Source organism: Galleria mellonella, unplaced genomic scaffold, assembly GCF_026898425.1.
Source record: "Galleria mellonella isolate WM207_F2 unplaced genomic scaffold, CSIRO_AGI_GalMel_v1 utg133, whole genome shotgun sequence".
NCBI classification, from domain to species: Eukaryota; Metazoa; Arthropoda; class Insecta; order Lepidoptera; family Pyralidae; genus Galleria; species Galleria mellonella.
Window position 1 is genome coordinate 3055332 of NW_026441990.1, and position 25917 is coordinate 3081248.

The following is a 25917-nucleotide window of genomic DNA, read 5'->3' on the forward strand; positions in this document are numbered from 1 at the left end:
CATGGGAAATGAAGTATAACAACATAATTTATAGTGTAGGTAAGTTCTTAGTTTTACCTATGGCTAACAACATAATTGAGCAAACATTGCTTTTAGATTTTTTTTCGTACAAAACCACGCTCGCATAAATTATTGTGTTTAATACTAGTTATTTATTAAACTGAATGTACCAAGTTGGGTGTGACAAGGGTTGAACCACAATTTGAAGCTTGTTTTGACGAAAAACTAATGTACAGTATGATTTTTTTAAATGGGTCATAATAAAATGATAACTTCGCCTACGCTACCGATACTGTATACTCTGTTATGTCCATAGTACTGCTTATGTACTATAAGCGACGGTTACCACTTTCCATCAGGTGGGCCGTCAGCTTGTTTGCCATTCTAAGTTGTATAAAAAAAACCTCAATACTTATAAAATGAACTTTGAAGAAATAATATTACTATTGTAAGGAGTAAGTATTACATCGCTTCAGCGGAGAGAATACAGCGAAAGTTTAAATTGAAGTTATACGATTAATCTAAAGGAATAATTGCTGTTTGCGAGCATGAACTAGACTCGCGTTCGGTGCACGATTTAAGTGCTCGAGTTTGAGATTTATCGTCATAATCGAAGACGCGTCATAGCGGTAAAGGAGAAAATAATAATCCTTATAAAACCGTTTCTTCTGATTGACTGTCAATGCATAGACAAAACTACTAACTTTTTTTTTTATAACGTAAGTATCCACTAAGGATTGATGATAAACGTGACAACCGCAGCCTATGAATGCCTATACACCAGTGATGTCACGTGCGTTGCTGAGTTTGTTTGTGTATTTGTTTGTTATTTCTTGGCGCCTTAACAACTTATTTGCTTAACAGCTTAACAATTTGGTATATGCATATATATATATATATATATATATATATATATATATATATATATATATATATATATATATATATATATATATATATATATATATATATATATATATATATATATATATATATATGTCGCCCAAATAGGCGACGTGCTGAAGAAGGGCCAAATTAAAAGTACCCGTAACCGGCGAGCGTGTATGAAAAGATTGATGAATGTGGAAGAAGCGGAAGAGGTTTGTGGGAGACAGGCGTGACAGATATGTATGTATGTATGTATGTATATATATATATATACACACATATATATATATAATATACTTTGCTGCATTTATAAATGCATTAACAATGTAATTTACAAGTAAATAGATCACACTGATCAAGCAGTGAGTGAGCATTTATATGTTTAGTACAGAAAAGGTTACAGACTTATTACGAGTTAGCATTATTTCAGCCAATTACCATATATCCCAATCAGGCAGACGAAGTCGCGGGTAACAGCTAGTAATTGATAAACGATGAGTAATTTACAGTTGAGACGAGTTTCTAGTTGTAATAAAGAGCAATCGTAGATCTAGTAGTTTAATTAAAATAGTTTAGAACTATTTATTAAATTACTGATACGTTGAGGTTAAATAACCGATAAATTTTACGTAGACGAAGCCACTGTAAGGCCAAAAACCATTTGACTCTTTCTCCTTCTTATATAATTTTATTGTTTTTATTAACTGTGTACATATAATAGTAAGCACTTATTTATTTAAACTTTATTGGCCAATAAAATATGCTACAAAACGTGGATTTAATGCTAAAGGTCCCGGCATAGAATGGGCCAAACCTTCCTTGTCCATGATTATCGTAAGAGGCAACTAAGGGAACTTAATGCTCGAGGGATGGGTAGCAGCGTCCCTCTTGAAGTACTCACCAAAGCTCTATGCAGTTGTCAAACCGCTTGTCACGAGTGGTAACTACTAGCAAAACTCCCCCTATGGGGAAGACTTATGTCCAGCAGTGGAGTTAATGACTGATATAATAATAAAATAATCATTTTGATCTTGACATGATCGGGGAATGGATGCCATATTACGTAAAATTTTTATTATTACTATTTCAGCCTTTAACTGTCCACTGCTGAACATAAGTCTTCCCCATAGGGGGAGTTTTGCTAGTGGTTGCCATGTTTTAAAGACGAGTCGACAACGACAATTAGGCTTTTAGAGGTGTTTTAAGGTGGTCACTGCTGCCCATCCCTCGCCCTCTCTTAGTCGCCTATTACGATAGGGATGGGGGGATATGGGGTGGTCCATTCTGTTCCAGGACCACACGGCGGATTATTTATTTACTTTTTTTGTTTATTAAATTTTTCATTTCAATTTAATTATTATGTGATAGCAGGCCTAAAATAGAACGGAATGAGAACGGTACAAATTAGAACGACAAATTCTAAGTAAAGCTGAAACGCTCTTAATTTAAGAGAGTATATTCATATTAATGTTTGCCATAAACAAGAATAATTTACTAAATGTCTTTTACGTATGTATGTGGAAATAAAATAACAGTAAAGTCTGTAACCATTACGCGCGTCATTACCACACGTTACCGTATCGATGTGGGCTATTAAGCTTATGATTATGACGTCATCACACCTAGGCTAGATTATTATATATGCTCCTGTAAAAGCCCATATAACCATTAATCCAAAAGTTTTCTGTTGAATCCTTGATTTACCAACACTTAATGATAAAAGTTCGAAATATTCTTGGTTAACATGAGAGAGATATAACAAATTTCGATAAATAGATATGTATATCTAAATAGGTACCTATCTATCTAATACCTAAATAATCTAAATATACCGCTATCGGTATATGCTGGCGAGGCATTAGTGCAGTGTGAGATAATGGCTGAGGATGAATGCAGGTCAGTTAGCCCATCATGACGATTTTTACAAAAAATTATAACGATGCTTTCCAGGAGGAATGGCGTAGATGTCGACCTGATGGAGTGTGTTGCCAGAATGGTTACGCTAGATTCCAATATTAATAATCCCTTCTCCCCGAAAATGGCAAGTTAGGTTAGGTTTTTTTTTATCTCTTACTCAAGTTTTGGTTACAGGCCAAAATAATGGCCAAAACGATGTGAAGAATGGTCTAGGTTAGGTTTGATTTTAGGGCCCATATAAGACAAACAGTGGTCAAATCAAACTAAAATACAGTAATATATACATACAGACATGTATATTCATGTAATATACCAGACTATTTTACCAGAGGGAGACTTTGTGCAAAAGTCGATTGCTTGGGTACCTCTGTCCCATTCGTGTTTCAACCGTGAAGCAGTTGTGTTTGTATGGCTGTGTTTCGGTTTGAAGGGTGGGATATGGCGTGAATTTACTGGGTACAGAGGAATAACACCTAAGTCCTCAGGAATGGCAACGCATGGGGGGTATCATGAGCGAAACAGTATACTCTGTTATGTCCGTGCTACTGCTCATGTCTATAGGCGACGATTACCACTTTCCCTCAGGTGGGCCGTCAGCTTGTTTGCCATTCTAAGTTGTATAAAAAAAATATACACACATAGCTATTATGTATACGTGTTATATCACTTGTATGAACAAGAGTTGCCAGGAGAGCATAAAAGCCCAGAATGCAACGTACATTACTGCTTGAGCACTATGTAATGTGCGAGTACTTTTAGCTACCATACCTATTTGACAAGATATCTAAAGAGACTTCACGTCATATAAGTACAGTTGTCATAAAAAGTAAGGATAAAAAAGTTTTCATTATTTAAGAAGGAAATTTTCTTATTGAAAAGCTGTCAGAAATATTATGAATAAATTTGTGATGAAATGTTGGCAGGGCTATTATTACAAAGAAAAACTTTCATCATTCAGGGAATTATTAGTAACTAGCGGTCCCTTTGCTATATGCCTTGCTAGATTGGCCTTCACACGGTCTTTCTAGAAACCATCGCGATTAATATCTGGTGAATTCTCAATATATCAACTGATATGACTTTACTCTCTATTATCCCTCACTGGTCCCCGTCAGCGTAAACTAAAACTAAGCGCAGGCACATGCGAGGTTGCGAAAAATAATGAGGTTATACAAAACTAAATATATATTAGGAGAGATACTTAAAAAGAAACAAAATTTTCCATACTGTCTCTGTTTTTGTTTCGACATTTTATGTTTCAGGAGAAACATATATACTTATTTATTAACTAACTTTAAATCTTTATTAATTCAAACAGGTAAACGGTTATTAAACATGAGTAAAAGACTTTTATCCTAATGCGAGATACCGTGAGATTGGGCTCTTTCATTTTCATCAAGCTGAATGGATCAACTAGTTGCGTGTGTCTCGAGACATATCAAGATAAATCCCTCCTATTGTCTTCATCAAGTACAAAGATTGTGTAATTTTATTAATGTTATTTTAGTGTTATTCAGTATTGTTTTAAAACAAGAACTTCTTAATAAGAAACGGTATTATGTACGAAATCTTCGGAAAGTGAGTTGAACTCACATATGACTAGAATTATTTTTTTAATGATGACTTTTTTGCAAGCAGTACCTTTAAAGCGAAGTGGTGAGTAAAAATGTTACATGCAAATAGTTCTGAGATTTTGCTTTCAACATTTATGCTAGACATTAGATTAGCATAAATTAGTATAATAGAATAATTTGTATTTGTAGTTTTTGTATAGAATAGTTCGTACGCATGAATTATTATATATTTTATAATTAACTTGGGACCCGTCACGGCTTCGCACGAGTAGATAGTGTCCCTATAGCAAAAAGTTTTAAAATTCATTATTTTAAAATTTTAACTCCCTACATATATGTAGGTAAAAGAATTTTTAAAATATATTAAATATTTTTGGAACTAATTCAAGAGAAAAAAAGACTTGATTTTTTGTTTGTAATGGATAAATATAAAAAGTACTCAACTGATTATAAAAATATTTCTCCTATATGCTACATTTATTTATATATAAAGTGTAAATAAGGTAACAATCAAACCTCTCCTCTTTATATTATTAGCAAAATAATTAGGGTTGTCCTATTTATTTTTAGTTATATCAACTATCTTTTGAAGCTATTACAAAATATTTTATCTATCAATTATTTGAGGAATAGAGGTGTTTGAACGAAAACTCGACGGCCATTTTGAAAGTACGAGTGCATTTAAATATTCCGAAGAAGAAATGGAAAAGTTCATAGAACGAACAAAGGCATTGTTCTCACTGTCTCTGCGTTTTCTGTTGTCATGTTTTATACATTCACAGGTAAGTCGAATGCTGGTTTTCAACCGTCTTCAAAAATGTTAAGATTTTTAATTCCACTGCATTTTATATGTATACTAGTTTTATGTCCGCTACTTTGTAAATATTTCAGGAGTTGAAAAATCACTGAAATAGATTACTTCTATAAAACGTATCAAAATAAAACGTACACTAGTTTTTAAGTTAGGTCTTCTTTTTCTTAATACAGGGGGCAAACGGGCATACGGCTCATCTGATGGTAAGCGACTACCAAAAAAAAAAACTAAAAACTATTTCACGAAATAGCATGCAGTTTTTCTGTTGTGTTCTTCAAGGTTTGACTTAATACCTGGTATATATTTTACAGATAATCTAAGTGATCTAATTTCATTGGTTTTTCTTGCTTCTGAAATCTATTGTTATTCCTGTTTATGATTGGTTGCTATATAATACCATATGGTGTTAAGTTTTTTTTATGCAACTTAGAATGGCAAACAAGCTGACGACCCACTTGATGGAAAGTGGTAACCGTCGCCTATAGACATGAACAGTACTATGGACATAACAGAGCATGTTTCAGCCCATGATACCCCCATGCGTTGCTATTTCTGATGACTCGGATGTTAATTCTCTGTACTCTGTAAAATCACTGCCATATTCCACCCTTTACGGTAGAAACACGAATAGGACAGAGGTACCCAAACAAACGACTTTTGTACAAAGTCTGGTAAAGGTCCACCTTTTATATTGTCTAAGTGTATTAAAGTTTAATCTATACTAACATAAACTCAAAAACTATTCAACCGATTTTAACAATTCTTCTACCTATAGAAAGCTACATTATCAACAAGTAACAAGAGCTATACAACATTTTCAAATATTCTATCTACCAGTGCGAAACCTGGCCGGATCACTAGTATGCAAATAAAATACTAGAGCTCTTATAGCATCAAATAACTTTAATACTCACGGTGTCCTGTTACAGAAGCGTAATGCCCTAACGTCAGTTACTTAGGGAATTAAACTCGTCCTCCCGTCATCTTGTCACTTGATCGGGGAAAACTCCCGCGTCCCAGCTGTTACCTCGCTAATGAGCCGAATCTGACTCGTTAGCTAACCTAATAGTGGCCCTTTGGTTGTGTAACCTCTTAATAGGAATGGGAAATATCAATACCGATCCGACATTAGGTGCCTGTGGATATTGAAGGCGGAAAAAATGTGATCACCTATTTTGATACCGCCTATATTGGTCGAATATCTTTAACGTCTAACATTGTCAAAACTCATAGTTGTAATGTACGAATTTCCAGTAGAAAACGACATCATTAGACAAAGAATTACTATTTGGATTATACGTACTTGGATAAATGGATACATGGACAATAAGGAAAAAACTGTAAGTATATTCTTAGACTTTTCTAAAGCCTTTGATACCGTCTCTATTCCTATTCTGCTTGGCAAACTAGAAAGTGGAGCTGTTAAAGCTATAGCGCTTGATTTGTTCAGAAGTTATCTTACAAACCGTACTCAGTGTGTAACTATTGATGGTTATGTAAGTAAAGATGAATATTTCAGTTATGGTGTCCCTCAGGGTAGTGTTCTAGGGCCTACATTATTCTTTATTTATATTAATGATCTTTGTAACTTGACTATTCAAAACTGCAATAATCTTCGTAATACAGATTTGCAGTTTTGCGGATATCATCGTTTTCCAATAATATTGTAATCAATGTTTTTGTTCCAAATAAATAATTATTATACATTTTAGTTGGATTCTTCATTCCGATGTCATGATTCAGGTAGTGGAGGGAAGAGATTGTTAGTAATGAGTGCAATCCGCCTGCCAAGAGTAGCAACAATTTTTTTTTATACAACTTAGAATGGCAAACAAACTGACGGTCCACCTGATGGAAAGTGGTAACCGTCGCCTATAGACATGAGCAGTGCCATGGACATAACAGAGTATACTGTTTCGCCCATGATACCCCCCATGCGTTGCCATTCCTGAGGACTCAGGTGTTATTCCTCTGTACCCAGTAAATTCACGCCATATAAACGCCATATACGCCCTTCAAACCGAAACACAGCTTTGCAAACACAACTGCTTCACGGTTGAAACACGAATGGGACAGAGGTACCCAAGCAATCGACTTTTGAACAAAGTCTCCCTCTGGTAAATTTGCAGAACCCCTTTATGGGGGAAGCCTATGTTCATCAGTGGACAGTTAACGGCTGATATGATGATGATGGTGATATTCGATAATCTATATTTAATATTGGGCCGATATACACCTAGATATTGTAACTACAATATACAAATATTTATATATACATTAGACTATGTTACTAGCTGATAATTTAGCTTTCTATAGATGATTTTTTTTTTAAATCGATTGAGTAGTATTTGAGTTTATGTATTACAAACAAACATACAAAAAAATAAAATCTTTTACTCTTTGTAATATTAAAGTAGAGATATAGATTATATAGTTCAGATAAGGAAAGGTGCCACCGACAGCTGTCTAGGTCGAAACTACTTTAAAGTATAAGAATCGGCCGCCCACGTAATCCTGGAATGTGTGGCCGTGACCTCCCAACGTAGGTATTAAGATTCTCGGAACTGTGAGGTAATTCTGTGAACCCTATGAAGATACTAGCTTCTGCGCTTCTAGGCAGAGTTAGTGTAGGTAACTTAGTTACGACTTAAAAAGGCCCAAATAAAAAGCTGATTTAGTCTCATATATATTATTAGTATTTTGCTTTTTTTTATACCAAGTATTATTTATTGCCAGTAGTTGTCACGCTTGGCAGGCGGATTGGCAACCGTAGTTTTAAGAGGAACGCTGCTGCCCATCTTTCCACCATAAGCTCCCTTAGTCGCTATATTAGGTATTATACTTAAATATTATTTCAATAACATGAATATATCTGATATTTTTCTAAAATAAAAAAGTGAATTTACAGTAAATTGTCTTGACTGAGTATATGCATTCCTTATAGTAAACAAATAACAATAAATGAATACACATACAAAAAAAAAAACAAAAGTAAAATATATAAAAGAAGCAACATGATTTCTTTTTTCCTGAGTGTGTCATAGTAACACAAAATGGTCACAACACGGTAACACAACAACATAATAACACAACAACTTGAGGGGGGAAAGGGATTGTTGGCAATGGAGTTTGACAGCCCCATTGCTAACAATATGCTTTATTAGGTCGACCTTCACGTGGTTCCCTCTGGAAACCATCGTGAACAATTCGTCACGATGGGCCAACTGCTTCATCTTCACCTATCATCTTTCACTGGTACCCCGCCGGTGTATACCGATGGCGCGGGTGGGGTTACCATTTCATTATCACACATTAAAAAAACACAACAACTTTGCACTCAAAAGAAACAAAACACTGATATTCTGTTCTTACCTTTTTTATCACTTTAAAACTAACAATACAAGTGTACTAGTTCCACTTAGCCCTTACTAACTACTATACTACTATCTCTACTATTTCACTACTACGTGGGCCGTCCGCTTGTTTACCATTCCAAGTTGTATAAAAAAAAAAATACACCACTAGAGAGATAATTGGAATAAAAGTGTCACATTTATCTAATGATAATAAAATAAAATGTAATAGAATAAAATTAAAACAAAATCACCATGGTCTCGGCATAGAATAGGCCACCCCTTCTCTTAGGTGTCGTAAGTGACGACTAAGGAAGGGCGACGGATGGGTAGCAGCGTCCCTTTTTAAACATCTCCAAATCTTAACTGCGGTTGCCAATCCTACAAAGCGTGGCAACTACTGGGAACTACAAACCCTCCAAAGGGGAGGCTTATGTTCAGTTAATCGCTGATATAATATGACGATTAAAATAAAAACCATCAAAAACTAAAACCTATACGGTTTGTTATTAATAAAAAAAGTAAGTTAATGTGATATACATAATAAAAACATATTACGTCGACCCCAAATAATTGGAATAATGATAGGAATATGATGATGATGAATAAGTGGCATCTATTAGAAAAGTTCTTTACTTATCATTAAATAGTATAAAACAAAGTCGCTGTCGCTGTCTGTCCGTCCCTATGTATGCTTAAATCTTTAAAACTACGCAACGGATTTAGAAGCGGTTTTCTTTAATAGATAGAGTGATTCAAGAGGAAGGTTTATATGTATAATACGTACATAATATAGTAGAGAAACACTAATAATTTTAGAGGTTTCTAATGTGATCTGACGTAATGTGCACCCGTGCGAAGCCGGGGCGGGTCGCTAGTAGTCTATAAAAAGCAAATTCCATACAAAACACAATATTTTAATATTTAAGTTTATAATGAATAGATTTTGCTCAGCACAATAAAATTTGTTACTACTATAATAGTTTAATTATTATAAAATTAGTATGAAATTAGCTGTTTGCCCGTAGCTATGCACGCGTGGTGTAGTACTTTTTTTTATACAACTTAGAATGGCAAACAAGCTGACGGTCCACCTGATGGAAAGTGGTAACCGTCGTCTATAGACATTAGCAGTGCCATGGACATAACAGAGTATAATGTTTCGCCCATGATACCCCCCCATGCGTTGCCATTCCTGAGGACTCAGTTGTTATTCCTCTATACCCTGTAAATTCACGCCATATCGCCATATAATATTCGCGATTCAAACCAAAACACAACTACTTTACGGTTGAAACACGAATGGGACAGAGGTACCCAAGCAAACGACTTTTGTACAGTCTTCCTCTGGTGAAATAACTCTCTGATAAAATTAACCATATTTTCATAAAGTCCATAAAGCAAAATGCAACTTTGTGTATACTCTACTTATATAGTGGCATCTCTCAGTAGTACTACTAAAAAATATATGAGAAAAAGTGCTGTAAATACATATTAAAGAAAAACGAGCCGTAAACTGTGAAAGTTACAGTTTAAGTTCATTTGACGATAAAACAGTTTTAAGGCTGACTCAAACTAAAAGCTGATTTTGTACTCTGAGTTTACTATAAGTATTTGACTTTTTAATGACAATTTTGGTATAGAATTAATCCCAATCTACCTATATTTATCCGAGGTACAGTTTTTTTTTTTTTGTTGGATGAAAATGGATTGATTACTCCACCTGCGCTAACGGGATACGCTGGCGGTGCACCAGTGAAGGGTGATCGATGAGAATGAAAACAGGCCTATCATGATGAATTCATCAGGAATTAATCATGATAGTTTCCAGGGGGAACCGCGTGGAGGTCGACCTGGTTAGGTATATTGCTAGCAATGGGATTTTTAGTCTCCATAACTAACAATCCCTTTCCCCCCTCCGAGGGACAGTTATTGCATAAAAATACAAATAAAGTGGTATTTATAGGTTTTAAAAATAACTGTAAGTCAAATTTCTAATGTAACATGCTTTGACAACTTACAAGCCACTGAAATATTAATATTAATAAAAGATTTCTGTGTTCTTAAATAATAATTTATCTATATAACCAAAAAATCTATTGCATAATGCATGTTAGCGCATCACTTCAGAACGGCAGCACCTAATTGGATAATGCTTTTTTATTGTGTTCGTAATTGTCAGAAGTTGACAATTACGAATTTCGTAAGCTGGACAGAAAAACTAACGAATTAGGAAGTCCTGAAAACAGTGAACGAGAAAAGAACATTAATTTAAATAATAAAGAATAGAAGAGGCAAAACGCTGGGCCACCTTATACGATATGATGATTTTTTAAGAGTATAGTAGAGGGAAAAATAGAGGGCAAAAGAGGAAGAGGAAGACCGAGGAGTAAGTACATGGGACAGACAAAAGAAACACTAGATATCATGTCGTATAGGGAGGTCAAGGATATGGCCTGGGATAGAACTGGTTGAAAGAAGATGCATGAATTAGTTGCACCGACAAGAGAAAATTCTTAAATGAAAAGGAGAGAATTGTCAGACTAAGGTTTGTATGAAAGAAAATATTTAATAAATCACATGGAAAAGTGAAAAAATTAGATTAAAAAATCCCCATATAAAAAGTGATCAAGATAAAGAAGGTCTTCAAAAATATTGACAGAAATGACAGCGTTGTCCTAATGTAAAGACTTGGTCTTATTTTCTTCATTAGTACACTCGTGTGAAGCCGGGGCGGGGAGGTAGTATGTTTTATATGATACATCATAATTAAGATTGTGTTCCATAAAAAACAACATAAAAACTAAACTACTGAGCTAATTTCGATAAAATTTCTATAGAACTGATCTGTGAGTATATCTTTTCAAATAAAAAAAGAATTTTCCAAATCAGTTTAAAACTGTCAGAGTTATGAAGTAACAAACGAAAAAAATGTATAGCCGAATTGAGAACCTCCTTTTTTGAAGTCGGTTAAAAATGGAACGGTCATACGATTACGTTGCCTTTACATGGTATATACAAACATTATGACATCTCATATAACATGCATGAATGTGTATGTTGAAATTGGAGACATTGTAGGCACTGTTACGATGTGCCGTTTTAGCACGAAAGCCGGCTAATGTTAATATTTAATGGATTTGTGTAGTCAAGCCATACTAGTTGTATTCATGTTCATGTAGGTATACCATAACCGTGCCATAAAAACCCCTTAACATCCCACTACGCCGCGTGGTTCCGGCTTAGAATGGGCCACATTTTCCTTTCCCGTGGGTGTCGTAAGAGGCGACTAAGAAAGCTTAATGGTCGTCACTCTTAGAGCATCACCAAAGCCAAAATTACTCAAGGTGGAAGCCTATGTTCAGAACATATGAACACAACAGCCATAAGGCTGTTATCAATGTGATTAATTAAAAACAGTGTGGAGGGCGACAACATTGGGTATATTGCTAACAATGGAACCGTTTGTAACAATCTATTTCCTCCCAGATGAAAAGAAGTAAGTAGTGACACATTCTTACTCCATACACTATAGAGAAGATATTGGTTTCTATCCATCATTACGCCAAATCTCTTGGGTGATTCACGTGCTTCATGCAATTTCATGATTCGTCTTACGCGTGCAAGCTACAATAGTTCACGAGACTCTTGACCCTTCTTTCAGATAGAACACGGTCTATCACCAGAGGGAGACTTTGTACAAGTCGAGTGCTTGGGTACCTCTCTCCCATTCGTGTTTCAACCATGAAGCAGTTGTGTTTGCATAGCTGTGTTTCGATTTGCAGGGTGGGATATGGCGTGAAATGACTGAGTACAGAGGAATAACACCTGAGTCCTCAGGAATGGCAACGCATGGGGGTATCATGGACGAAACAGTATACTCTGTTATGTCCATGGTACTGCTCATGTCTATAGGCGACGGTTATCACTTTCCATCAGGTGGGCCGTCAGCTTGTTTGCCATTCTAAGTTGTATAAAAAAAAATATGTATACATACACAGTAGATTAATCTATGCCTCCCGGTAAATAGTCTATGGTAATATGTACCTGATGTGTGCTATATATTATTTATTTTTAATTTCAAGCTTTTCAATTACATAAACCACGCTATGTTGCATGTTAGTAAATCAAATAGTTCATTTTGTATCATTATCAAATGGAATAGCGCTGTACATAATTTATCTATACCTACATAATAATTGTTTCATAATATAATTGAAAGGGGGGAGAAGGGATTGTTAGTAATGGGGATTAGTAGCCCCATTGCTAACAATATACTCTGTCAGGTCGACCTCCTCGTGGTTCCCACTAGAAACCATCGTGATTGATTTATTGTTAGATTCGTCACGATGGGCTAACTCACCTGCTTCATCCTCATCTATCATCTCTCACTGGTGCCCCGCCAGTCTATACCGATGGCACAGGCGAGGTTACCATTCCATTATCATCCATTGAAAAAAAAAAATATAATTGAAAATGGCCGTGTAGTCTTTGCATAAAATAACTATCCCCTTCCTTTCCCATGGGTTTCATAAGAGGCGAATAAAGGAAATTAATAGCCAAAGGAGGGGCAGCAGCGTTTCTTTTAAAACATCAGCAAAGCCTGTCTGCGGTAGCCAACCCGCTTACCAAACGTGGCCAAACTACAGCAAACCCCTTAAGGGGAAGGCCTATATTCAGCAGTGGACAGTCAACGGTTGTATAATTATCATCATCATAATCGAGAAATTCTTAAGCAGTTAATCTAGTTTTTATTGATTTATTTTTTACATTATCTATGACCGTATCTTGTGGTACTCTATGCCTTCTCGGTTTTTCGCGCCCAAACGGTGCTATTTTTAATCTATACGTACAGAGTTTCATTGCGTTTGTAAAATAAAAAAAGAATGTTTACAACCACAGACACTAATATAACGTATTAGGTACTGACTGTATTCTGTGATGGGGTAGCCAGAGGCATTTGTTTGTTATATAACAATTGCGGTGAACATAAGTAGCTTGTAATCCTTTAAATAACTATTTTTATTTAATTTTTTTTATGTATATTTGTCTTATTTATACCTTTAATAAATTTTACAGAACATTCCTTAAATAAATATGTTGAACGTTATCTATTAAAAAAAAAATATTAAAAATCAAATAGCAAATAAAAAATCCGCCCATTATTTATAAAGATATTACGTGATATGCCAAAAATTTTAATTATTTTAAACTAGATAGTCGATTTTTTTAGAATTATTTTGTTTAATTCTGCTTCCGGAAATATCGAAAATGGGTGATCCATTTCTATATAGTAAGCCAGGAAGCTGGTTTGACTCTTAACTGCCTGATGTTTCTCCCAACACTAAATCAGCATGTGCAAAATATATTACGAAGGCTGTTAAAAATAAACACCAGTGCGAGTGATACTTAAATATTTAATTTTCTTCATGAACGGAAACTTCCAACATTTTATACGACGAGGCGACAGTAAATATTCTGTGAACACACTTTATCTGCCTCATGAGATGAGCGACCGCGGTCACATGCAGTGATACATAAAACTAAGAAACTACCCGTGCTATACTAGCTGTTTCTCGCGGTTTTTATTATTTATATCAGACTTTATATGTTATATATGCTGTATTACACTGTCAAACGTGAATATAGGATCTTACATATTTTCATTCCGTGACCTAGAATAGAATAGAATATAATACTTTATTTGCTTTGAATAGGCGATACATAGTTCTTATTTAATAAGTAGACAGTTTCATAGTCAGCTAAAACTATGCATGTTTATCAGCATAGATAAACATGCATAGTTTTTTTTTTAAAGTTGCTAATTACTTTTACAATAAATAAACAAATTTGCCATAAACAACTTCGTATATACCATGTCATATTAATTATGAAATAATTAAAAATAATTATATTATATAGACTACAATAGCATTGACAACACACAACCTAATGATCTCACATCAATAAAATCATTCAGAATGTAGAAACATTGGTCAATAAGCCATTTTTAAGGTCGTTTCAAAATGAGTGTAAGGTAGTTCACTTCTATTTTTGGGAATTTTATTATACACTTTTATCAACAGAAAATGACAATTCCTTTTAAATAAAGTGCCAGTTTGTTTTGAAAATAATAATTTAGTTAGATCTCTTGACAAATGTAATTGGCTTTCACAGCATTTTTCAAATATATCTGGATTATTTTTTACAAAAATCCCTACCTCAAATATGTACATGGAACAGAGTATTAATAATTTTAATATTTTTATTTTTTGTTTATACTTTTTAGGAACAGGTGCATTCTTTGAACATTGTATCACCTATTTATTAATATATAAAAATTCCGTGCCGCGATGTTTGCTATTAAATTTATCTTTTTTGTTTTTATTTATTTATTAAATTTATCTTTTGTATTTATATTTGTATCTTATTAATTTTCTGTTATGCCTTAACCAGATACAATTTTAATTATTTCTCTCCATCCTAAGGTTAGCGATAAGGAAAGGATTTGTTAGTAACGGATTCTATAATGAAGTATATGTAATTAAATTTAGTAATTAATTATTCATATTGTTTGTGTACATATTGTTAATCTTTATAATCTGTATCTTTCATTGAAGGGAACAATAAAGAGTTTTCATTCATTCATTCATTTGTTGACGTAAATCTCGGAAACAGCTTAACCAATTTTAATTAAATTCTGTAAATCTGTATTGTTTGCATTAACTTAAGAGATAGGATGGTTTTTATCTCGAAGTGATCTTTAGGGAGCAGAACATTTACTGGGTCAGTTAGAAGATTTATTTCTGTGGCAACAGCTTGGCTATAATTTTTAGAAATGTTGTTTGAATATCTGTATGTTTGTTTCGATATTACGCAAAAACTACTACATTAAATTAATTATGATTTTCACATTTGGGTTCCTGTAGTGTAATATAATTTTAATACGCCATATAGAATTGGTCTATTGTTTTCTCATTGTGATTATTTCTTGTAATTGTTTATATTTATAATAAGTTAACTATTGTAATTTTTTTAAGAAAACAGTAAAGAGTATCTATCTATCCATTTCATTAGTTTTCCTATTTTTGAAATATAGGCGTACGAAGTAGGGGGCGAAAAGCAAACAATTAATAAAAAAGTAATGTTGCCATTTTTTGGATACAAAAGAAGACAGTGAATACAATTTACTTATTTTTTTTTCTTTGTGTTTATACATTCATTTTTAATATAGATATTAGGTTATAATAAAAATGTACACAGGCGGACTTATTGCTTAAAGGTATTTCTTCAAGTCAATCTTGAGAACCCGAAAAGAGAAAGTATCTATAGGGTTTGTATATAAAGCACAACATATACTCGTATGGTGCAGGATAATACAATATATATTATATAAACTTAGAATAAATATATATATATATATATATATATATATATATATATATATATATATATATATATATATATATATATATATATATATATATATATATATATATATAACTCAATTATTAATTGTATTGTAATGTTTGTCTGTTTAAACTTTGAAAGCATGAACGGTTTACGCCATTCTTGTATCATTTGGGAGAAAATTCCAAAGTCTTATACTCGTATGTACGATTACTCTTTATATATCACTAAAGCTTAACTGCGGTTGCCAACTTTATTGCCAAAATCCCCAAGGGGGAGACCTATGTTCACTAGTGGACAGTTAACGGCTGAGATGATGATGATATAGGACTAGCTTAGCGATTCATTTAATGAAAGAGAAGTTATAATTTTCGTTTTATTTATTTAAAGTAAACAAATAAATTCATCATTTATTTGTGTAATCTACAATGTAACTTTGGAAAATTCTATTTATAATTATTATACATATTTATATTTCTATTGCTAATTCGTGCGGCACTTTCCTGTTTTTTTTTTTTATTTTTATTTTTAATAAAAATATCTTAGAAATTATAATACGCTATTAAGTTTGGAATGAAATTAATTTACAGCAATATTAATTTCGGGATACTTTTAGATTAAAATACAAAATAAGGATAATTTTGATTGGAAAATTTTTGTTAAAATATGAAAATATATTTGAAAAATTAAATTTTAAAGGTAAAGTAATATTTAAAGCAGGATGTAAATTTTTATAGGTGTCTGAGAGGTACTAATATACCCAGTCAGGGAAAATGGATTGTTAGTAATGGATTCTAACGGCCTTATTGTTAACAATATACCCTATCAGGTAGACCTCCACGGGGTTTCTCCTCGAAGCTATCGTGGTTAAATCTTGTCGAATTCTTCACGATAGGCTAACAGAGCTGTTTTCATCCTTACTTATCATCTAACTAATGCCTCTCTCACCAATTTATTTATTTATTTTATTTAATTCTTTATTGTACACACCAGTTATTTATAAAATACAGATAGAAGTACTCAAATGTACAAAGGCGAGCTTAACTCTAAAAGAGTTCTCTTCCAGCAACACCCAAAGTGTAAAGAAGCATCAATGTCAGCGGGTAGAGCGGTGTACAATATTGTGACAATTTTTAAACAATGAAACTAGACAAAATTAAATGCTTACTTGTCTATATTTTGCCCATAATCAGTCCACATCATAATCATCACAATAGAAAAAATTGTGGGCAATTGTCAAAATTAAACAATTGTCAATCCTCACGACATATATTTAAAGAGCAGGCAGATAAAACAGACAACTATTTGTGTTATTTTGATTATTATTAATTTGTATTATATATATATATATATATCTGTCGTTTAGTTGTTTATTCGTATGTACATATGTAAATTCAACTTACGTGGTTAGTATATCGTAGACTGTGTATCGCGCTAAGTACGAGTAGTGATGCAGTTTACGTATGCTCTGTGCTAGAAGGAGGAATCTTCGATCCGCTGACACCGAGAACGAGGCCGGTTCTAGCACTCTCTGCAAAGAAAATAGGATTACCTTAATAATATAATAAAATTGTAACTAGACTAATCAAAATTTGTATGAAAGGTCTTAATGAGGGTAAAAACAATATTTTGTTTCAGAAATTTTGTCACTCTATTGAACAGACACGTTCCAAAATCATGCAAAAACTTGAACACAGTTTTACAAATATGTTCCTGAAGATTTAATTTAAAATCTAGTGTACGTTTTATGGTGATACGTCATCTAAAAGACAATTGGAAAACATTTTTTCATTGGTTTTCTTGCTTCTGAAAACCATGCCTATGAAGTAGCGAACAAAAAACTAGTATAAAATGCAACGATGAAAGGAAACGATGCGGATGGAAATCTAGTAATAATATATACAAAATATATTAAGATATATTCTTATAGTGATAATATATCATATATATCGAAGGGAAACTTTGTATTAAATGTATCTGTTTCAATACCTTTGGCATACTCGTGTCTCTGCTGCAAAGAAGTTGTGCTCGCAAGGCTATGTTTTGGTTTGAAGGGTGGGAAATAGCAATACAATTACAGAGTATACGGAAACATACTATCTTAATCCTCAGGAAAGAATACCTGAATGATTCTTTTTTAATGGATAGAAATGGAATTCAAATCCCGCCTTGCGAAACCGAAGCGAGTCGCTAGTCTGAAATAACTCAGCAAATATTTTAATTGTGAAGGGGAAGGGATTGTAGATAGATAGTGAAGTAATGACGGACTACCAGTCACATTACCAACAATATACACTGTCAGGTCGACTCCCACGTGGTACCCCCTGGAAACCATCGTACTGAATTCCAGGTGCATTCATTACGATGGACTAACGGACTTGCCTTTTCATTCTCACCTATCATTCCTCACTAGTGCTTCGCTAGCGGATACTATTAACATAAGCGGGGTTACCATTCCATTATCAACCATTAAAAAAATACTTTATTTGTCATACCAGTGTAACATAATGATTATTTCATTTTGCATGAAATCAGAATTGTTTCAGATTTATTTAGTCATTTATTTTATTTATTTTTATTTTTTGTATATAAAAAATTATATACATATAATTATATTAAAAAAGGATGTACAACAGGCAAGCTTAACTCTGTAAGAGTTCTCTTCCAGCAAACACTGAGTGGAAAGCAGCATTAGTTACCAACGGGCAGTGTGCGTACAATAAGAGGAAGAAAGTAATTGTTTCTATTAAGAAATAATAAATATGTTTTCAGATCGTTATCGAGACGGCATTTATTTTATTATCATTAATTATCTGGCTTTGTTTATGTAATGTCATACAGTAATACAAGTTTCGCGTGTTAGCTAGTATGGAACACATTTGTACGTAATATAAATCTATTTCCTATAAAAATACAGTTGCTTTAACAAAACCGTATAAAGAGCCCTTAGGGTGGACTCGACCAAACTTTAATTTATACACGAATACCGCCGATAGTCTATTCCTTGATCTTAATCTCGAATAAATCAAAAATCATTTTTCCATGCAATCTAACGTATAACTATACTTGGAATAACTATTCGTGACTAGTAAAGTAAACGGTGACCGAAAATGATATCCGACAAATTAACGTTGTCCTACAAGGAGACGACATAAAAGCTTATGTTATATCAACTTACTTTTGTTGTATTGTAGAGAGTGAAAAAAAATTGCTGTTATTTTGTCTTTGTCAACTGAAAACCACGTGGTATATCTACATTTATTGCAATTTATTAGTTATTGTTGTGTAAAAAAATTCGAAATCAGTTCATAAGAGACAGAGTTCTAAATCAACAAACATACAAAAAAAGCAAAAGATTTGTGAACCTCCTCCTTCTTTGGAAGCTGTAACATTTCCTTGTGTTTGCTCTTTGACACGTGGATTTGGAATCGCATTAGATTGTGTCAGGCTGGCGTATAATGAATTCAGCTGCTGAATATTCAAATCGGACGAACGACCGAGCCGAGTGTACAGTGTAATCCTTTGTGCATACAAACACAATCATACAAGCGCAAACGGAACATTATTTATTACTTGCCTGTTGCAACTCAACTGCTGTTTATTATTATATGTGCTTTCTATGACACAGGAATCCTACTGTAATACTAAAATTATTTATAACTTAAATTTACATCAAGCTCGCGCACACACACGCTTACACATGTACACACACACATATGCACGCGCACACACACGCTTACACATGAACACACACACATACGCACGCTCACGCACACGTACAGGCACTCACACAATACACACATAACTCCCAGACCTAAATTACAATAAATTATCTCTTTCAATAAATTATATTTATTACAGCGAAAGAGGTTTGTTTGAATCGAATCACGTGGCGTTCCATTGTTTCTGCCTACCCTAATGGGAGACAGGCGTGACAGATATGTATGTATGTATGTATATTTATTTCATTGAATACACATACTATATTACAAGTACATAGTAAGTAAACCTGCGGAGTGAGGCCCTGGTGACCTGTAATACAGGTATTCTTATACCTATCTCAGGCACCAGTCTCTCACAATTATATTTAATATAATTACTTTAATATAAGCATATCTCATTGTATTTCACTGTGAATTGTGAAGAGAAAATAAATCGATTATAATTACTAGCTCTATCCCGCGCCTTTGAATGAATGAATGAATGAATGAGTATACTTTATTTGCATTATACAATATAGGAAATAAACAAGACAATTTACAAACATAACGATACAATTGTATAATTTGCTCGAGTGAATCTGTATATAAAGTATCTATGGTCAAAGTCAGAATATAAGCTACCCGGGTACCAAATTTTATTCAAATCCATTTAGTAGTTTTTGCGCCAAACAGTTCCAAATTTAAACATTCATCTCAACATACTTCTTATCTTAGTGAGTATTTTTTATTATTGTTTTTATTATTAGAGAGGCAAACGAACAGACGGTCCGCCTGATGGAAAGCGGCTACCGTCGCTAATAAACACCTACAACACGAATCTCGTGTATCTCGAATATTATTATTTTATAAAGCAACATATGTATACTGATTCTTTTTTGAAATGTCTACAATAAAGATCAGGTATATAAGTAAATGCGTTAAGTCAAGCCTCGATCGTGAATTTTAACATTATTTAAATTTATTGTTTTTTTGTACAACAAAAAATATATAGTCATTTATGTATACCTTGTCTAGGTAATAAAATTGTTCAGAAATCAAAGGGTACTATGAATTTTATGGCCATTATATCAATGTCGAAGTTATTTTTATAGTGCGATTTATTATATAACTCCATTCAATATAAGATCCAATATTCCTTGAGTTTAGTATGGCTATTAGAATTCTATCGTCATTCAATTATGTTCCAAAATTCTACATTCCCGCCGCGGTCTGAATATCTCGTCTCAGCCGAGGACGTTCCGATAGTTCGAATTTGACCAATTGCCGGTACGTTCGCGTAATACATATTATTATACTAGGTTTTGCCTGCGACTACGTCCGCGTCGTTACGCGATATTGTTCATTATTCCCGATGAGTATCTTTTTTTCTTGACTTTAATTTTTATCCCGATATAGTTTATATATCGAATCTCACGGACGAAGCCCCGATATACAAACAGTTAATTTATAATTTCACTATTTTTATTTCAAAACAAACAATACGTTGCCATTGCTGAGTCCTCAGGAATGGCAACGCGTGAAATATACTCTATTATGTCCATGGTACTGCTCCACCACCATTTTCCATCAGGTGGGCCGTCAGATTGTTTGCCATTCTAAGTTGCATAAAAAAAATAAAAAAAGTATTTCTTATCAAAGTATATTTGTATAAGCACAAAATTTAATAATGATTCCTACACTAGGCTGAGTCTATCCTGTAGGAAACGGGAATCGTATTGCCAAATACATGTTTAAAAAAATTAACACAAACTTTCTAGTAATATAAATAATACATTAAAATATATCGACCGTTGGCGAATTGTGTCATAAATATATTAGTAAGCTTAAAAATATGATATAATTTAAGATTGTGCTTCATAAAAAAAAATTAAATTCAAATTTTTATTTTGCTAAAACCAATAATTTTGAATTTAAAGCTAAACTACTGAGCCGATTTTATAAAATTTGTATAAGACCAAACTATAAATATATCCTTTCTTATAGAATGTTCCAAAACGCTTTTTAACTGACAGAGTTATGAGGTTTGTTACCCCATATAAAAAAAATAACCTAACTGAGAACCTACTACTTTTTGAAATCGATTGAAACTACTTTCCATCAGGTCGGTCGTTAAAAAGATTCCTCGCTATTCCAAATTACACAGAAAAATATAATTTAAAATCTCACGAACATTTTTGTAAAACAAATTAATCATAATAACAGCTCCTTTAGAAAATTAGCGCCGTCGGACAAAACAAAACAGTTAATACTTTGCAAAGGAAATTATACCTAAACTTCAGTAATTACAGTGGAATATTGCTGAACCACAATAAATGTAAGCCATTATAATTTTGGTAATTAGCGTAAGGAAACAGTTGGAATACACAACGTTTTCACGTTTCATTAATCATTGTTATTCAAAATGTACACTTATACCTACTTGTATTTAGGAAACATTTTGAATTAACCTTACAGTTATGTTACTATAGGTGCATGTTTTATATATAATCTTTTACGGCTCTAGAGACTCGTAAAAATCCTTTTAATTTTCTTCGTCAAAAATATTGGCAGAATTAAATAATATTCAAAGAATTCTTATTTCAAAATTTTAAAGCTTATTGCCTCTTTTGTACGCATAGATTTCAGAAGTAGGAAAACTAATGGAATAGCCCACTTCTAGAAGGAATATCAAGATAAAATATACACCAGATTTTAAGATAGATCTTTAGAAATACAACTTTGTAAACTGCATCCAATTCGGTGCAATCGTTTTTGCATGATGACGAAACAAACATAAAGGCACAAACATATACATTACTCACTATCAGGTGAGGCATATACTCGTTCACCTCTATGTTAAAAAAAATTAATACGTAAAACAAATAAAAAAATGACAAGGTATAATTAAAATAAAACTAACAAATAAATAAACTAGTTTAAAATTAATTATTACATATTCAGCTGACATATGCAGCTCAAAATGTTAGGACACTTGATACGACACGACGAACTTATGAACATTATAATAGAAGGTAAGATAGAAGGAAGAAGGGGGAGAGGGAGACCGAGACATAGTTACATCAGGCAGATCAAGGAAGGAGTTGGTATCGTGTCGTATCAAGAGGTGAAGAGACTCGCTGAAAATCGTAGTGAGTGGCAAGAGCTCCACCGACAAGAGCGCAGCTCTTAAATATATAGGGATATATATATAGGAAAGAAAGGAATATACCCTGTCAGGTCTACCTCCACGTGGTCTCCTTCTCCTCTGATACCATCGTGCTGAATTCCAGATATATTCATCATGTTGGACTAACTGGCCTGTCTTTTCATCCTCAACTATCATCTATCACTGGTACCCCGCTAAAGTATACCGTTAGCGCAGGCGGAGTTACAATTCTATTATCATCCGTTAAAAAACATGTTTTATAACGTTGGGTAGATTTTTAGTTACATATAAATTAACCATTTTTAAATTACAACCTGCGTATTCGTATATTTTCATATGGCTACACTGAAACCATATAGATAAGAAAAGGCATTATAAATATTGATAGCGTCTTTGGCAGCATCGAAGAAATTGATGTCCAGCCAACAAGTGGGTAAACAATTGAGGGGGATATACTCGTAAGTGCTTTTTGATATCGCGTGACAAAGTATTGTGACGAAAATATATTCGATTCTTTAATGTTTGATTGTTTTGTGATATCTGTATGATTGACATAGACAAAGGAAAACTAGTAATTCATGAATGGAGTAAACTACCTTAGATAAAGGATAAATAATAAAAGCAAGGATGAAGAAAGGGGCAAAAGGAAAATATATAAAATAAAAATAAAAAAGGAATAAAAATAAAGAAAAGAAATAAAAAAATGATAAAAATTAGGAAATAATTAATTAGTATTTTATTTATTTATTATATTTTTAACAATTTTTAAAATTATTTACATATTTTATTTAAATTTCCTTTTTTATTTATTATTTGCAATTATTATAGTAACTTCCATTTTGGTCTCGTATCAATTGTGTCATCATTGGAGTTGTTATTTTGCGGAGAAAAATCTTAAATAATTTTAGTACAATTATATACAGAAAATATCTATTTTTACGCCAGGTCCCTTCTGGTTTAGATAGGAGAATAGAGTTACAATTGCATCTCTTGGTACATCCATTTTTATACATATGTTTCAAAGACTTATTCCAAAATTAATAATAATTATTAGATTTTTACACTCATTAGCTAGTGTAGATGCTCTGCGTAATATACTCGTATCGTAATAAAAAATGTCTTTACGTATTTTGAAGACGTATTAAAAAAAATATGGAATAATTTCATCTGTGATTGACTTAACAAAAATAAAGAATTAAAAAATAATACTCGTAGAATCATGCAACTTATATAATAACATAAAACAAAATAGGTTCATTTAATTCCCATTTAATTAATTATAAAGAAATATTGAATAATATTAGATAAAATGGATGGACTGTGTGAAAGACGATATGGTTAGACTAGTGAGATGACAGCAAACAGAAATGAATGGTAGAAGAAAACATATTACGCCAACTCTAAATAGATATAGAAAAAGCAGGAAGAAGAATTACTTATAATTCGAATAAGAGACGAAAAATTAACAATCCACATTGAATGACAATACATTAGATCCAATTCACTACAATATAGATGCAAAATTGTCTTTCAATTAATTTGTACGAGGGCTGCATTCTGGGAAATACGTTATCAGTCCGTTAAACTGGTTAGGGGCGTTAAAGGAATTCCTGATTGGGATCGTGCTCGTGAAATTTGATGGTCCTAGTGCGAGATAGCCTCGTATGTAGTAGTTGCTTTAATTTAATTCAATTGTCTTTAGTTACTTCATTTCTTTTATTATATTTAATGTGATTGTCACAAAGGAAATATCGGATTAATTTCAATATGGCACACACGTAAATAATCTATACTCTAACAATAAAACAATTTTTATAAAGATTACAGTGTGAAAAAGAAAGAGAGAGATTGATTTAGTAATGGATTTTCTAAATAAAAAAATAAAACATTATCTCGGTACTACTTTGTGTAATATTTTAAAATAAAGACTTTCGTAGTCTCTAATTTTAGTGGCACATAATCTGTAATTAAGTCACATTTTCTTTTTATTTTAATAAATTCATTATGATAGATAAAGATCACTTAAATTATATTTATGTAACTTTACTTATATAATTAAATTGAACAAAAAGATGTCTGTATATGAGAGATATTTAAGAAAAAATTGAGGGAACTTAATAAGAGAGCAATACAAGTCAAAATAAACATTTTTCAGTTATTTTGTCTATCTATATGTTTTTTCCAGTATTACACAAAAACTATTGCACCAAATTAAATGAGATTTTTACAACTAACTTTCTGAAGGTAAAATTAAAATCTGATCTATGTTTTATCTTAATACGCCATCTAGAAATTATTTATTTTTTTAATTAAAAGAAATAAACTTACAAATGTTGTGTTCGGCATGAGCGTCTTTGATGTCTGATTAGCTGCAAACATAAGGCTGATACCGCCAGATGCGTCTCTGTATACGAACTCGTCACCTGTGAACAAAAAGTAATTCATTACATTTACTTTATTACTGCCCCTCGGACGTATAAACAGACATGAAATTGAATTCGGAACGGAATATAGAATAAAAAAAAAAGAAAAAAGAATTATTTGAATAAAACAATTTTTTTCTTATAAATTAAAATCTAAAACGGATACTTTCAAAAACAAAATTAATTATGAAACACACATCTTTTTCTATTTTTTTCTCAATTACGAGTAATAAGGTTTACTTCCAAAACCTTATCAATTAGAAAAAGTATTTTTTAATTAAAAATTAAACTAGTGAAACGATTTTGATAAAATATAAGTAAACAATAAGTAAGCACATCCTGTCAAGTGAAAAAAATTCAAATCTGTTTCTAACGAACGGAGTTATGGGAGTAAAAAATATAAAAAAAAACATAACCAAATTGTAAACCTCCTTTTTGAAATCTTTAAAAAAATTTTGCCACATCAATAATGATAAAATTAATAATGGCTAATAATATTAGGGAGATTACTAGCAAATAGATGAAGTATCTATCGAATAATCTAATGTATCTATTTTAAAAACAGAATGGCAAACAAGCCGATGGCCCACCTGATAGAAAGTGGTAACCGTCTCCTATAGACATGAGCAGTACCATATACGTATACATAACAGACATAACAGAGTATATTG

General features: G+C 32.6%; 1 protein-coding gene across 2 annotated transcripts in view; it reads right to left on the reverse strand.

Moving 5' to 3' along the window:
- Positions 1 to 25917, reverse strand: part of LOC113511244 (inactive dipeptidyl peptidase 10) — a 202909-nt gene that overhangs the window by 40937 nt on the left and 136055 nt on the right. For both annotated transcript variants that reach the window (XM_031912149.2, XM_026894862.3), the window contains exons 4-5: positions 25152 to 25246; positions 17360 to 17487 (exon numbers count right to left, since the gene is read on the reverse strand). In XM_031912149.2, coding sequence (XP_031768009.1) covers positions 17360 to 17487; positions 25152 to 25246 — 223 coding nt within the window. The remainder of the gene's footprint in view (positions 1 to 17359; positions 17488 to 25151; positions 25247 to 25917) is intronic.